Source organism: Balaenoptera physalus (assembly GCF_965194825.1).
Source record: "Balaenoptera physalus genome assembly, chromosome: 15".
Lineage (NCBI taxonomy): Eukaryota > Metazoa > Chordata > Mammalia > Artiodactyla > Balaenopteridae > Balaenoptera > Balaenoptera physalus.
In genome coordinates this window covers 31,605,113-31,619,208 of record NC_138894.1, presented here as the reverse complement: position 1 = coordinate 31,619,208, position 14,096 = coordinate 31,605,113, and the positions used below count along the sequence as shown (strand labels likewise).

The 14,096-nt window shown below is 46.9% G+C and overlaps 2 protein-coding genes across 3 annotated transcripts; both read left to right on the top strand.

Annotated features, from left to right (window-relative positions):
• The first annotated feature begins 8,269 nt into the window (after positions 1-8,269).
• On the top strand, positions 8,270-11,108 carry INO80B (INO80 complex subunit B). 2 transcript variants are annotated; one of them, XM_082427161.1, is made up of 5 exons: positions 8,270-8,426; positions 8,658-8,850; positions 9,068-9,186; positions 9,357-9,526; positions 10,487-11,108. In XM_082427161.1, exons 1-5 carry the CDS (start codon positions 8,318-8,320, stop codon positions 11,015-11,017), a joined length of 1,122 nt encoding a protein of 373 aa, XP_082283287.1. In that variant the 5' UTR covers positions 8,270-8,317; the 3' UTR covers positions 11,018-11,108. The 2 variants fall into 2 exon arrangements, with proteins under 2 accessions (XP_082283287.1, XP_082283286.1); XM_082427160.1 differs by having other exon boundaries at positions 8,291-8,426; positions 8,643-8,850.
• A 243-nt stretch (positions 11,109-11,351) lies between these two features.
• WBP1 (WW domain binding protein 1) lies at positions 11,352-14,050 on the top strand. Its single transcript, XM_082427186.1, is given in 5 exon segments — positions 11,352-11,831; positions 12,809-12,911; positions 13,031-13,207; positions 13,380-13,757; positions 13,760-14,050. Coding segments are annotated over 5 exon segments (807 nt in total). The 5' UTR covers positions 11,352-11,762; the 3' UTR covers positions 13,840-14,050.
• Positions 14,051-14,096: the final 46 nt, after the last annotated feature.

Below are 14,096 nucleotides of genomic sequence, written 5' to 3'. Positions count from 1 at the left end.
CACAAGACAAGCACCCCGTAAGTGGAGCTATGAAAAAAAGGATCAGGTGCAGCACCTTTGTGCCCTTGGATGGGGCAGCAGCGACCTCAGCTCCCTGGACCCAGACTTTAAGTGCCTTAAGAGGGTGAGGATATCTGTGACCTCAAATGGGCTCTCAGCTGTTTTGCTGGGTGGCTGAGACAGGGTTAGGATTCACAGCTTCTGCAGAAAAAGGGGCCACCCCTAGCCTCCTGGGACAGAAGAAAATGGCAGAGGATTAGCTTGCTGACCATACATGAGGAGTTTTCTGGGGACTTATGAACTTAACTGGGGAGAACTCGAGAGAGAGTGGGGCTCCTTCACAGCCAGAGCCAGAGAAATACCAGCCTATAGCTTTAGACAGTCCAGGTTAGAACTGCTCTGCTATGCCAAATTACTCAACATTCTTTTAGAAAACCTGACTTAAAATTACTTTGGCAAAAGGGGAAATTTATGGCTTAAGGAACAATAATGTCCAGGGGTCAGGCTTTAGTTGTGGCTTGACCCAGGCATTCAGCGTCACAAGGATTCCGTCCTTCTCCTTCATCTGGCTCTATTTTCCTCCATGTTAGCTTCACTCTCCACAGCATAACAAGATTGTTGCCAAAAATTCTGGGTCTATAATATTTTCAGACTTAAATTCAGCAGAAAAGGGAGCATCTGTTTCCTGAAGCTCCTACACATGTCTGGGATTCACTATGGGCCATTTGGGATGATTTAACCATCTCAAACTAATCACTGTAGGCAGAGGGGTGGCCAGACCTGAACCAATCACTGTGGCTAAGGAGGATTCTATTTGCCAGTTGGCCAGGCCTAGGTCACTTCCCACTCCTGGAAACCAAATGGAACTCAGTGAGCTGGGAGAGAGATGGGGGAGGAAGATGTGGTTTCTGAAAGACTGTTTCAGGTACTACTACCAGAGTTGAGGGAATGGATGCTGGACAGGAAAAACAACAAACATCCTTGACATACAAAAGTGTACATGGAGAAGGGAGTTCTTCTGTCAGTAAGAAAGGAAGATCAAAAGATTTTATAAATCTGTGGCCTCTGAGATAAACCTCAAAGAGGAGTGAGGGGAAAGGAAAGGCATTGTTTCTGAATTTCTTCAAATATCTATTGTCACTCCTCTAAACTGTAAGCTCCCCAGGGAGGGAGAGTCTGTCTTGTGCACTGCTTTATGCTCAGTGCCTGGCACATAGGAAGTACTCAATAAACCATCAGTTGAAGTAAATGAACAAATGAGATGCCTAAAGAAAGCATACAGATTTGAGAGTGCTTGACTGGGATGAGCCATGCTGTTGGACTAAAATTGTTCATTTCGAATGTTTGGCTTTTAGCAGCAGAATGCTTTTTTCTCCAAATGAAATCTCACCTGAAACATGTGAAATATAATCAGAGCTGCTGTGATAGAAGCAGGGGCTGGAGCCCCACATCTTGTCCTCTCCAGAGGCCCTCAGCTGCACGCGGGGACACACACACACACACACACACACACACACACACACACCTGTGGGACATGGGCCCTAAGGAAGGGTTTAAAAACCCCTGACAAGAGCTGGAGGAATGGAAGGCATTTGGAAAGGAAGTAGAGCTCAAATCCTGCCAGAGAATTTGCACTCCATGTGACTGAAGATTTTGGGAAAGGAGTGACACAACCAAAGTTATATTTTAGAGATCATAGTCTGGCATCCATTTGCATAAATCATTTGGAGGAGGTTGTGACTGGAGTTTGGGAAGCCAGCTTACACTGTTCTCAACCAATGGTAGAGAAACAAGGGCCAAAGTTTCTGTGGAGTTATTATTTTTTAATTAAATTCTTATTTGAAAACACACATACAGTTTTTTAAAACAATCTTTATTCTACCACTTAAAAAATAATACAAAGTAAAGAATAAATGAACAAAAGCACACTTTCCCCACCATCAGAGAAAAACACTGAGACAGCCTGGTGCCATGGCATGCTGATGCCTTATACTGGTTTGTGAGAGACAATTGCTGAATTTTCTGGAATTGTGCATTCCAGCTGTTAAACACAGCTTTAATTAATAATTGAATCAGAAAAACTCACAACTAAATAAATTATATTAAAGCAAAGGTGATATAACTCAAAACTCATCACTTCCTAATTATTTTACTGCGTTTTCCCATTATCCCTTGAGGTTGTTTACATCTATAGTGTCCGTATGGTTGAAATGCTATGTCATGGTGTGCTACTACATGTCTTGCCAACTCTGTGCTCAGTAATGAAATTGGCCATGGTGGACTCCCACAACAGAAATAGGAGAACACTGTAAACCAGGGCTATTTTTTTTCCCCTGGGGAGATTTCGTTAAATATTTACCCATATACCACTTGTTCACTGCATAATAGTTCCAAATTTTTCCTTTTCTTACATCTGTATCTCTCTCTCCCCAACTATGAAGTAGATATTTGGGAAGGGCTTATTAGCCACCCAGTATTCAAATTATCTTCCTATTTCTACACAGACAACTGTGGTAGGCTGAGGCTCTACCCTCTTTATGGCAGCTGGAGAAGGACATTCATCCTCCCTCCCGCTTCTTCACAGCCCATGGGTAGGCAGTTGGCCTAAGCCAACCAACTGGAATGCTACCAACTGGACTTTGAATCTTGAAAGAGTGAGAACAAGACCCAGGGAGAATTCATGGGGAGTGGCTGGCTCTGCTAGCAGGGAAATCCTCATCAGCAGGTTCCTGTGGTGAGACTTTGGTGTGGCCTCAGCATAACCTCAGCCATATGTCCCTAATGCTTGGCCTCCCAAGTGTTCCCACCCCTTATCCAGGGAGAATACAAGATGAACCTGAAACATTTTGTAGTGCTGGGAAGTAAGAAAGTGCTAAAGGAATGATGGAGATGTGTCAGAAGGACACAGAAATCATCTTAAAGAAATGCCCACTGACCAAATCTGGGACAAATTTAAGCATCAAAATAAATAATAGATTACAACTCATTGAATGAAACAGGAATCTATACCGATACAAATAAATACATATGAAACTGAATGTAAGGAGAAAAGAAATCTTCACTTCACCATAGAATGCCAACTAACACATGTCGATGGAATAACGGGAGTAGAATACCACTTGGCAATTATTAAGGTAGAACTGATTCATACAATATTCATCAATGGCTATTAAGCCTGGTGGGTGGAAGTTTGATATAGGGGACAGGATATCAGAGTAGTTTCAGAGTATTTCTCCAGAAAATACTCATTAACTACAAAGTTGAAAATGGTGACTTTGTCTAGTGGTTAGGACTTGGCGCTTTCATTGCTGGGGCCTGAGTTTGATCCCTGGTTGGGGAACTAAGATCCTGAAAGCCACACAACATGGCCAAATAAAAAAATTAAAAAACAAATTAGAAAAAAAGAAATGGTGACTTTACACTGGAGAAAACTGGCAGACACCACCTTGAGCAGGTGATCAAGTTTAGCATCATCAGTGGTGGGATAAGCTGACGTCATGTGCCCCCTGATGTGATACTCTGAGAAGAACACAGCATAATATTTTTTGAGTAGTACTCCTGCCAAGAATTTAAGAGTCTTGACTTGAAGAAAAACCAGATGGATCCAGGTTGAGGGACATACTACAGAATCAAAGGCCTATACTTTTTAAAACTGTGAAGGTCACAAAGGATAGGGAAAGAGTGAGGACATGTTCTAGCAGATTAAAGCAGATCAAAGAGATATGATGAGGAAATGTAATGCATGATCCTGGATTTGAATCCTGGCCTAGAAAGGAAAGGGAGACATTGGGAAGTGGGTGAAATTTGAATGGGATCTGTGGATAGGATGGTAGTATTGTATCAGTGTTAATTTCCTGATTGGGAGGGTTGCACAAAGGTTATAGAATTGTGTACTTGTTTTTGAGGAAATACACAGTGAACTATTTAGGGGTGAAGTGGCATCATGTCTGCAACTTGCTCTCAGAATGATCAGAATAGGAATAATGATAATGGAGAGGAAGGGGAGGAAATAGTAAAGGTTAATAATTGTAGAATCTGATTTAAGGAGCTAAGAGAGCTCTATGTACTCTTCTTGCAACTTTTCTGTGAGTTTGAAATTATTTCCTCAAAAATTATATTTAAAAAATAAGCTAAGAACTTTTTCAGAAGGACAAAATTCTTCCTTTCAGCCTACAAACCTGCTCAAACCTCTCTGACACTAAACAAAGCAAAACTAAAAACAAAACAAAATAATGAAGTACATGGCTACTTACTGTCACCACTTCCTCCCTGCTGGGCATCAGGATGTTGAGGAAACACCACTGGGCCTAGTGTCAGGAAGTCTCTATTTGATGCTGGCTCTGCCACTCCCTAACTGTGTGGCTCTGGCCAAATCATTTAACCTCTCTAAGCCTCAGTTTCCTCATGAGGGAACAATAGCATCTCCCATATGGAGCCGCCATGGGGATCAAGGGAGGGAAGGGATATGAAAGCAGGTTATAAGCTCTAATATGTTTGACAAATACTAACTGCAGGTGATCCCTCACTTTAACTCCTGGTGATACAGGACTATTGCCTTCACTCCCTGCTAGAATGCATACTCTGCTTGGAGCTCAACCTAGCCTTCACAGAACTGTACACAGTTCATCATAGCCTTCGTCTGCTGATAATCTCTGCCTTTGGGTACCTTTATTGCCTCTTTTGATCTCGTCCCAACACTGCCTGTCCCTCTGCCTGCCTGTTCAGGACCAGTGTCCACTTGGGTTTGTTCCTGGTCCTTTCCTCTTCATCTGCTTGATCATTCTGGAATGTCTCATCTATTCCCATCCCTTGAGGGGGACCTCCATTTTTATGCTGATGATGATGCCCCAAATCACACCTTCTGCATTGGCTTCTCCTTCAGTATTACATCTCCATCTGGGCATTCCCACATGCACTTTATTTTATTTTATTTTTATTAATTTTTATTAGAGTATAGTTGCTTTACAATGTTGTGTTAGTTGCTGCTGTGCAGCAAAGTGAATCGGTTATACGTATATATATATATCCACTCTTTTTTAGATTTGCTTCCCATTTAGGTCACCACAGAGCACTGAATAGAGTTCCCTGTGCTATACAGTAGGTTCTCATTATTTATCTATTTTACACATAGTAGTGTATATATGTCAATCCCAATCTCCCAATTTATCCCACCCCCCTTTCCCCCTTGGTAACCATAAGTTTGTTCTCTACATCTGTGACTCTATTTCTGCTTTGCAAAAAAGTTCATCTGTATTATTTTTTCTAGATTTCACATATAAGCAATGTTATACGATATTTGTTTTTCTCTTTCTGACTTACTTCACTCTGTGTGATAATCTCTAGGTCCATCCACGTCTCTGCAAATGGCATTGTTTCGTTCCTTTTTATGGCTGAGTAATATTCCATTGTATATATGTAACACATCTTCTTTATCCATTCCTCTGTCGATGGACATTTAGGTTGCTTCCATATCCTGGCTATTGTAAATAGTGCTGCAATGAATATCAGGGTGCATGCATCCTTTCGAATTCTGGTTTTCTCCAGATATATGCCCAGGAGTGGGATTGCTGGATCATATCGTAGCTCTATTTTTAGTTTTTTAAGGACCCTCCATATTGTTCTCCATAGTGGCTGTACCAATTTACATTGCCACCAATTGTGAAAGAGGGTTCCCTTTTCTCCACACCCCTTCCAGCATTTACTGTTTGTAGATTTTTTGATGATGGCCATTCTGACAGGTGTGAGGTGATACCTCATTGTAGTTTTGATTTCCCACATGCAATTTAAATTCACCTTGGGTAACACTAAATGATTTTCTTCTTACTTGCTTCTCTTCCTATGTTCTAATCTTTATTTAAAACACTATGGGGACTTCCCTGGTGGCGCAGTGGTTAAGAATCCGCCTGCCAATGCAGGGGACACGGGTTTGAGCCCTGGTCCGGGAAGATCCCACATGCCATGGTGCACGAGCCACAACTACTGAGCCTGTGTGCTGCAACTACTGAAGCCCGAGTGCCTAGAGCCCGTGCTCCGCAACAAGAGAAGCCACCACAGTGAGAAGCCCGCGCACCGCAACGAAGAGTAGCCCCCGCTCGCCGCAACTAGAGAAAGCCCGTGAGCAGCAATGAAGAACCAACGCAGCCAAAAATAAATAAATAAATTTATTTAAAAAACAAAACAAAACACTATGTTCTCTCTAATACTTGTGCTAGAAATATAGAAGTCATTTTAAAATTTTTATTTATTTATTTATTTATTTTAGCTGAGCTGGGTCTTAGTTGTGGCATGTGGACTTCTTAGCTGTGGCATGCGGACTTTTTTTTTTTTAATATTTATTTATTAATTTGGCTGCGCTGGGCCTTAGTTGTGGCATGTGAACTCCTAGTTGCTGCATGTGGGATCTAGTTCCCTGACCAGGGATCAAACCTGGGCCCCTTGCATTGGGAGGGCAGAGTCTTACCTGCTGGACTACCAAAGAAGTCCCTAGAAGTCATTTATTATTGTTGCTGTTTGCTTTTTGAACATCTACTATGTGCCAGATACTACCCTAGGTACTTTGCATTCTTGATTTGCTTTATTCCTTGAAAGAATCCTATGCAGGAGACACTACTTCATTCCATTTTACAGAGCTGGAATATGAGGTTCAGAGAGCTTAAATAACTGTGAACCCAAGGTTACATAGCCAATAAACTGGAATTTGATAATAGGCTTCTCCGACTCCAAAGTTCATTCTCTTAACCTTAATCACTATACTACATTGACTTCTTCCTGAATTCTCATATATAATTGTTCATCAATTCCTTTAAATTTCATCAATGAAATGTCTCTTGAATCAGTTCTTCCCTTACTATGTTCACTATTGCTACCTTGTTCAGACATGTATCCCATATATATTATATACAGTGCTTTTTTCTAATTATAAATGTGATATATAGGCTGTAAGAAAATTCGTTACAAAACTTACTAAGCAGTATTTTTAAATGAAGAAAAAAAGAGAGAGAGAGAAAAGAAAAGGAAAGGAAAGGAAATTCACTACAGATCTAGATAGTGAAATTTCCCCAACCCCAGCTTGCAAAGGTAATCACCGTTAACAGTATAGTATATATTCCTTAATGTTTTTTCTGTGAATGTAGTAGCATATTATGCCTTTTTAAATGGGATCACCACAGGACTTCCTTGGTGGTGCAGTGGTTAAGAATCCGCCTGCCAATGCAGGGGACACAGGTCTGACTCCTGGTCCCAGAAGATCCCACATGCTGCAGAGCAACTAAGCCGGGGCGCCACAACTACTGAGCCTGCATGCCACAACTACTGAACCCCGCGTGCCTAGAGTCCGTGCTCCTCAACTAGGGAAAGCCCTTGGGCAGCAACGAAGACCCAGTGCAGCCAAAAATAACCAGTTAATTAATTTAAAAAAATTAAAAAATAAATGGGATCACTTCATCTTGAAACTTGCCTTTCTTATTTCATATGTCAGCACATACAGATCTACTTTGTTCCTTTTTTTTTAATTAGGTAAAACATACATGTTTTAGACAAAGTACAATAGGCACAAAAGGGTATATTATGAAGAATAAGTCCCTTCACCCTCGTTCTCCCAACTATCCATTGGAATTGCTGCCACCAGTTTCTTGGGTAGCCTTCTGGGGCCTCATTTCTTTTAATGGCAGCATAGCTTCCCACTGTATGGATGTATCAAATCCCTGTACCAAGTTATTTTGGTTTTTCTTTAGAGGCAGACTTAGATTGTTTCCAATGCTATTACCCACTTGGATATAAATTCCATGTCAATCTTATCAAGTACTTATCAGCTCTTAGCTTTTGTGTTCCAGATTGGATAGATGCACCATAATTCATTTATCCATTTCTCTACTGATATAGAATTTAGGCTTAAATATCATTTGCCCTGCTGGTAGGGCACTTGTGCTGTTAAGCCCTTTTGCCGGCAATACGCTTTCTTACGTACTCCACCAAATTGTAAGCTCCTCAAACGCAGAGAGAAGTGTTCATATTCATCTTTGTATTCTCATAGCTTAGCCCCGAATTTGGTCTGGAATACACGTTCATCACGCTTGAGTGTAATAATAATTGAATCGCCCGCGCGTCTTATCTCGATTGTGTGGATGCGGAGCGAGCAGAAAGCCGTGGCCCTCTGACCGCTCCCGGTCTCAAAGAGTCCGGAACCCTTGTTGGAAGGAGCGTTGTTTCTTCCGGAGGATTTTTAACCGCAAAGCTTGCCCCGCACAAGCATGGTTGCTACGCACCGGAAGTACCCGGTTATTTGCTGAGATAAGTTGTTCCGTGGGGCGGAAAAGGTATGTCTGCTTGTGTTCCGATTATTTTCAGCCCCTTTTCCTTGCAGGACCCCATGAGTAAGCTGTGGCGGCGCGGGAGCACCTCTGGGGCTATGCAGGCCCCTGAGCCGGGTAAGCGCGGATCGATAAAGCAACTTAGGCCTTCGCAGAAAAGGAGTCCCTTTCTTGCTCCTCCGAGCTTCCTGGGTACTTCGCCACAGGTGGGAAGGAGAAAGGCGGGGCTGTTGTTATGGTAACAGCGAATACCGCGGGAAGAGTAGGACCCCTCAGGGGTATTGGGTTCTTCTGGGCTTTCCCTGACCCGCTCCTGATGTACACCGTTGACAGGCTCTCCTTCTGCAGGGGAAGCCCTGGAGTTGAGTTTGGCGGGTGCCCACGGCCACGGAGTGCACAAGAAAAAGCACAAGAAGCACAAGAAAAAACACAAGAAGAAACACTACCAGGAAGAGGAGGCTGGGCCCACGCAGCCGTCTCCTGCCAAGCCCCAGCTCAAACTCAAAATCAAGTTGGGCGGGCAGGTCCTGGGCACCAAAAGGTGAGGCCAAGAGAGCCGAGGTTTTACTTGGGGGACTTCAGGAGCAGGTAGAGATAGAAGCAGAAGCTGGCTGCGCTTTTCAGAAGACAGAGAATGGACGCTGTGACTGCAGGGCCCAGGTTAATGCAGCAAGAACCCAAGAGGGTGTAGGGAAGGCTGGATGTACTGAGCAGGAGGAGACAATTGCTCAGCTTACAGAGTGGTTGCTTCTCTGCAGTGTTCCTACATTCACTGTGATCCCTGAGGGTCCTCGCTCACCCTCTCCCCTTATGGTTGTGGACAATGAAGAGGAACCTGTGGAAGGAGTCCCCCTTGAGCAGTACCGTGCCTGGCTGGGTGAGAAGGGTCTGGAGGTGGGGAAACTGGGTTTCTCATTATACCTGGTTAAGGGAAGAGGGTTCGTTCTGAGGAAGGTGAGAATTTTGCGTGTCCCAGTATTAACTTGGGCAAATTAGGGTTCCCCATCTGAACAATTCCACTTTTAGCTCTCCAACTTTCCTTTCCAGATGAAGACAGTAATCTGTCCCCCTCCCCACTGCGGGACTTGTCCGGGGCCTTAGGGGGTCAGGAGGAAGAGGAAGAACAAAGGTGGCTGGATGCCTTGGAGAAGGGGGAGCTGGATGACAATGGAGATCTCAAGAAGGAGATCAATGAACGGCTGCTCACTGCTCGACAGGTAAGTTAGTTCATTCTTTATTTGCTTGCCAAATTTATATTGAGAACTTTCCATGTCCCAAGAACTTTGCTAGGCAGCAGGGATATCAGCAGTGGAGAAAAGACAGACAAGGTTTCTGTTCTTATGGAGCTGGTATTCTTGTGCAGTAAATAAATAATTTCGAAAAACTGTAAGGTTTATAACAAAAATAGGGTGATGAAATAGAAAGAAGTAGAAAAGAAACAACATTAGATAGGGTAGTCTGGAAAGACCTCTCTAAAGAGATAACATTTACAATACCAGAGGAGCTTTCCCGGCAGAGAGACCAGCAGGGGCAAAAACCCTGAGAGCGGAACATGCCTAATCATGGTCAAGGAGAAGAATAAGTGTGACTACCACAAAAGGGTTGTTTACAGAGAAGTGATGTATTTGATTTGTATTTCAGTAGATTTCTTTGGTTTCTTAGTGGTGGTAAGGGATAGAAGCAAGACCAGGTAGGAAGCTGTTGAAGCAGGTAAGAGATGGTGGTGGCTTGAACTAAGGTGAAATGGTAGAGATGGAGAAAATCAGATGGATTCTGGATATATTTAGGAAACAGACACTTGTTGGGGGAAGGAGAGGAATCAAGGATAACCGTTAGTTTTTGGCTTGAGCAGTTATCCAATTGATGCTATCCATTGAGATTAAAAGATTCAAAACAACAACAAAAAAGCCTCCAGGGAGCTGGTACAGAGTTTTGGTACACAAGGCAGGAAGGTAACATTACTAATACTTTTCCCCTTGAGAGTCAAGGATCTAAAGCTGGAAGTCTGGAGACCTGAGAGGAGGCAGTATTAAGGGCTCCTGGAGAGGGTGCTCATTTCACCCCTTCTCTCAAGGCCTGTTCTCCTCAAGACCCTGCTTTTCATGTCCCCTCCTCCCCTTCCCCCGTTCAGGCAGACCTCACTTCTCTATTTTGACATCTCTTCCGTCTCTCCCTAGCGAGCTCTGCTGCAGAAGGCTCGAAGTCAGCCTTCCCCGATTCTGTCACTACCTGTGGCTGGGGGCTGCCCGGCCCCTGCTCTCACCGAGGAGATGCTGTTGAAGCGAGAGGAGCGGGCACGGAAGAGGCGGCTGCAGGCGGCTCGGCGGGCGGAGGAGCACAAGAACCAGACTATTGAGCGCCTCACCAAGACTGTGGCGCCCAGTGGACGGGGAGGCCGAGGGGCCGCGCGGGGCGAGAGGCGGGGAGGGCGGGCCGCGGCCCCGGCCCCCATGGTGCGCTACAGCAGCGGGGCACAAGGTTCCACCCTTTCCTTCCCACCTGGCGTCCCCGCCCCCGCGCCTGTGTCTCAGCGGCCATCCCCATCTGCCCCTGCTCCTCGGTGCTCTGTCCCCGGCTGTCCACATCCGCGCCGCTATGCCTGCTCCCGCACAGGCCAGGCACTCTGCAGCCTTCAGTGCTACCGCATCAACCTGCAGGTGCGGCTGGGTGGGCCTGAAGGCCCCGGATCCCCACTTCTGGCTTCTTAAGGCCCTCACCCAATCTGGACTCTGTGCCTTCTCCTCTGTCCCCGGTTTTCAGTGTCTTCCCCACCCTATTAAATTTTATACAGTGCCTTGACTTCTACAGAATTGGGGTAATGGGGTATGGGTAGGCCAATTCCGCGTACACACATCTTGCCCCCACCGGAGCTTGCGTCGACGCCTGGGAAACGTCCACCAGGCCCAAGAACGGTAGCCAGCCCGCGCCCAGACTCCAGCCGACATTTGTGACCCTGCCTCTTCCAGGAGGATTACCTGGCGTGGTTAAGCGTTTGGCGTCATCTGGAAAATAGGGCTCAAGCCAATCAGCGGGAACTTTGCTGTTCTGGACGGCCGTTCATTGGTTGATAACGCAAAGCCTGTTTTGTTGTCCGTATTGGCTGTTGTCGCTGTCAGTCAGGGCCATGGGTCGAACCTTACTCCACTCTTTGTCTGTGCAAGCTCTTGTTGTCTGGGAGAGTGGCGGAGGCGCTGCTGTAGATTGGTCACAGGGAGAAGCCTGTGATCTTTCCTATTGGCCCATCAGTCGGAGGGTGATGTGGATTGGTAGGACGGAACAACCTGGGTGCTAGTTGGCAGAGCTCTCGCTGGATGGAAGGTCCGGTCTCGGAGTGATGGTGGAGGCAGCGGAGATGGGCCGGGCAGGGACCATGGCGGTGGCGGCAGAGGTGGCAGGGGCGGGGTGGCTGGCGGTAGAGGAGACTGTGGCCTTCAGGGGGCTGTAGGCGGAGGCATGGCTCGGGCCAGCGGCGGGAACGGCAGCGAGGAGGACTGGGGGGCACTTCGGGTGCCGCAACAGCAGGTATCCCAACAGCTCCAAAAGCCTATCACGACAGCCATTTATTTCTCGTTCCCCTTTCCTTGTCCCTGCCTTTTGGGGGGTGGGGGAGGAACTCACGGAGCCAAAGGTACTGCGAAGTTCCTAGATATGTTCCTTGCACTCTTTGTCTAAACTTTGTAATGTACTGTAGATGCAGTTGACTTTTGCCTGCAGCTTCATAGACCCCCATCCCGTGGCTGCAGTGGAAGCTTGCAGTGGCTCTTCAGTGACCAGAGGCATAGCGAGGCCCCAGGGAGGCTCCCTCTGTTTTGCAACTGTTATTTGTGATGTTTTTCTATGTGCCTATTGTCACAACCGAGTCTGGCAGCGTCTTCTCTTGAGGGAGCAATTTGGAGAAGAGCTGGACTCCAGACTCGCGCCTTGGATGCCATCCTTTAGCACCCGCAGCAATCCCATCTGGTTGGGAGCCCTGCTCTGGGTCTCACACTGACCCTCCTGTACCCTAGGAAGCCTGAGACCCAGGGGTGGAAAGATCCAGCTTGGGAGTGGGGATTGGCAGACCATGGGGAATGATGATGAAAACGGCTTTGGAAATTACCTTAAACTCCTTACCCATTGTCTGAGACTTTGAGATAGCTCAGACTGTCTTCTGGCTTCTGCCAAAATACTCTCTTAATAGAAAACACCCTGGGGAGCCAGACCTGAGTATGAGATAAGTCTCTTATATGCAGAGCTGAAATCTGCCTCTTTGTATGTCCACACCTTGCATCTTAATCTTGGTCTCTAGACTGACTCTTGCTATTCCAGATCCTCTTCCATGCTGGCAGCCCTTCAGATTTGGAACACTCTTCTCAGCATCACTCTTCCCCCTCCCCATAGATTTCTATGAGCTAAACCTGGTTTACAGGGTGGGATTGTGTATGTGTATGCAGGGGTTGGGGATGGACAGTGCCTTGGGCTGGAACCTCCCTTGGTTCTAAGTGCCTCCTTGCTCCCAGCTTCGAGAGCTGTGCCCAGGAGTGAACAACCAGCCTTACCTCTGTGAGAGTGGTCACTGCTGCGGGGAGACTGGCTGCTGCACCTACTACTATGAGCTCTGGTGTGAGTCTTCAAGAGGGCTCTTCTTGGGTCCTTCTGCCCACCTGCCTTTGGACCTCAGCCTTCAAGGACCCTTCTCTGCCTGGGAGGTATCTAAGACTCTCCCTCCTCACTTCCTGCAGGGTTCTGGCTGCTCTGGACTGTCCTCATTCTCTTTAGCTGCTGTTGCGCCTTCCGCCATCGACGAGCTAAACTCCGGCTGCAGCAACAGCAGCGGCAGCGTGAGATCAACTTGTTGGCCTACCACGGGGCATGCCATGGGGCTGGCCCTGTCCCTCCCGGTTCACTGCTTGATCTTCGTGAGTGACTTGAGGCTCTGGGCTCACTACCAGTGGTCCCTCCCAAAACAGGACCCTGATTCATCCCACACTCCCTTTTCAAACATTTCAAAGCACACTTTTTGCTAATAGGAAAGAGACCACCACCCCACCCCTTGTTGCCTTCCACCAACCATGCCATTCTCTCCTGCAGGCCTCCTCAGCACCTTCAAACCCCCAGCCTATGAGGATGTGGTTCACCGCCCAGGCACACCTCCGCCTCCTTACACTGCAGCCTCAGGCTGCCCCTCGACTGCTTCCAGTGAATGCACCTGCTGCTCCTCTGCTTCTAGCTGCCCTGCCCACCAAGAGGGAACAAATGTGGAAGATGTTTCCTCCCACCAGAGTGACCCTCCTCATCAGGAGGGTGAGCCTGGGGCAGGGGTGAGCCCTGCCCCCACACCACCCTTCTGCCGCTATCGCCGCCTGACTGGGGACTCAGGTATTGAGCTCTGCCCTTGTCCTGACTCCAGTGAGGGGGAGCCAGTCAAGGAGGCTAGGGCTAGTGCCACCCCACCAGATGTGGAGGAGCAGTCCCCTGTGCACGGCCCCTAAATCCTGTGCCCCAGGTCTCTCCTGTGGGGCTGGCTTCCAATGAAGGGGACATCCCATAAGCAATTTGGGGAGGGTGGGTGGCTTACTTGCCCACCAGAAACAGCCCTGCTCCCAACTCCCTGAGTTCTCCTCGGCCTCTCCCTGCCCTCCTAGAATCGGTCTGAAAGGGCTGGAGTCCTGAGGAGAAGGGCAGTGTTTGGGGGACTGTGCTAGCTCTATCTCCTAAGACATACACAGGAGCCTTTGATCTCATTAAAGAGATGTGAACCAGCTGCTTGTGGATCTGGGTGGACTAGTGCTCAACTTACTGCATTGC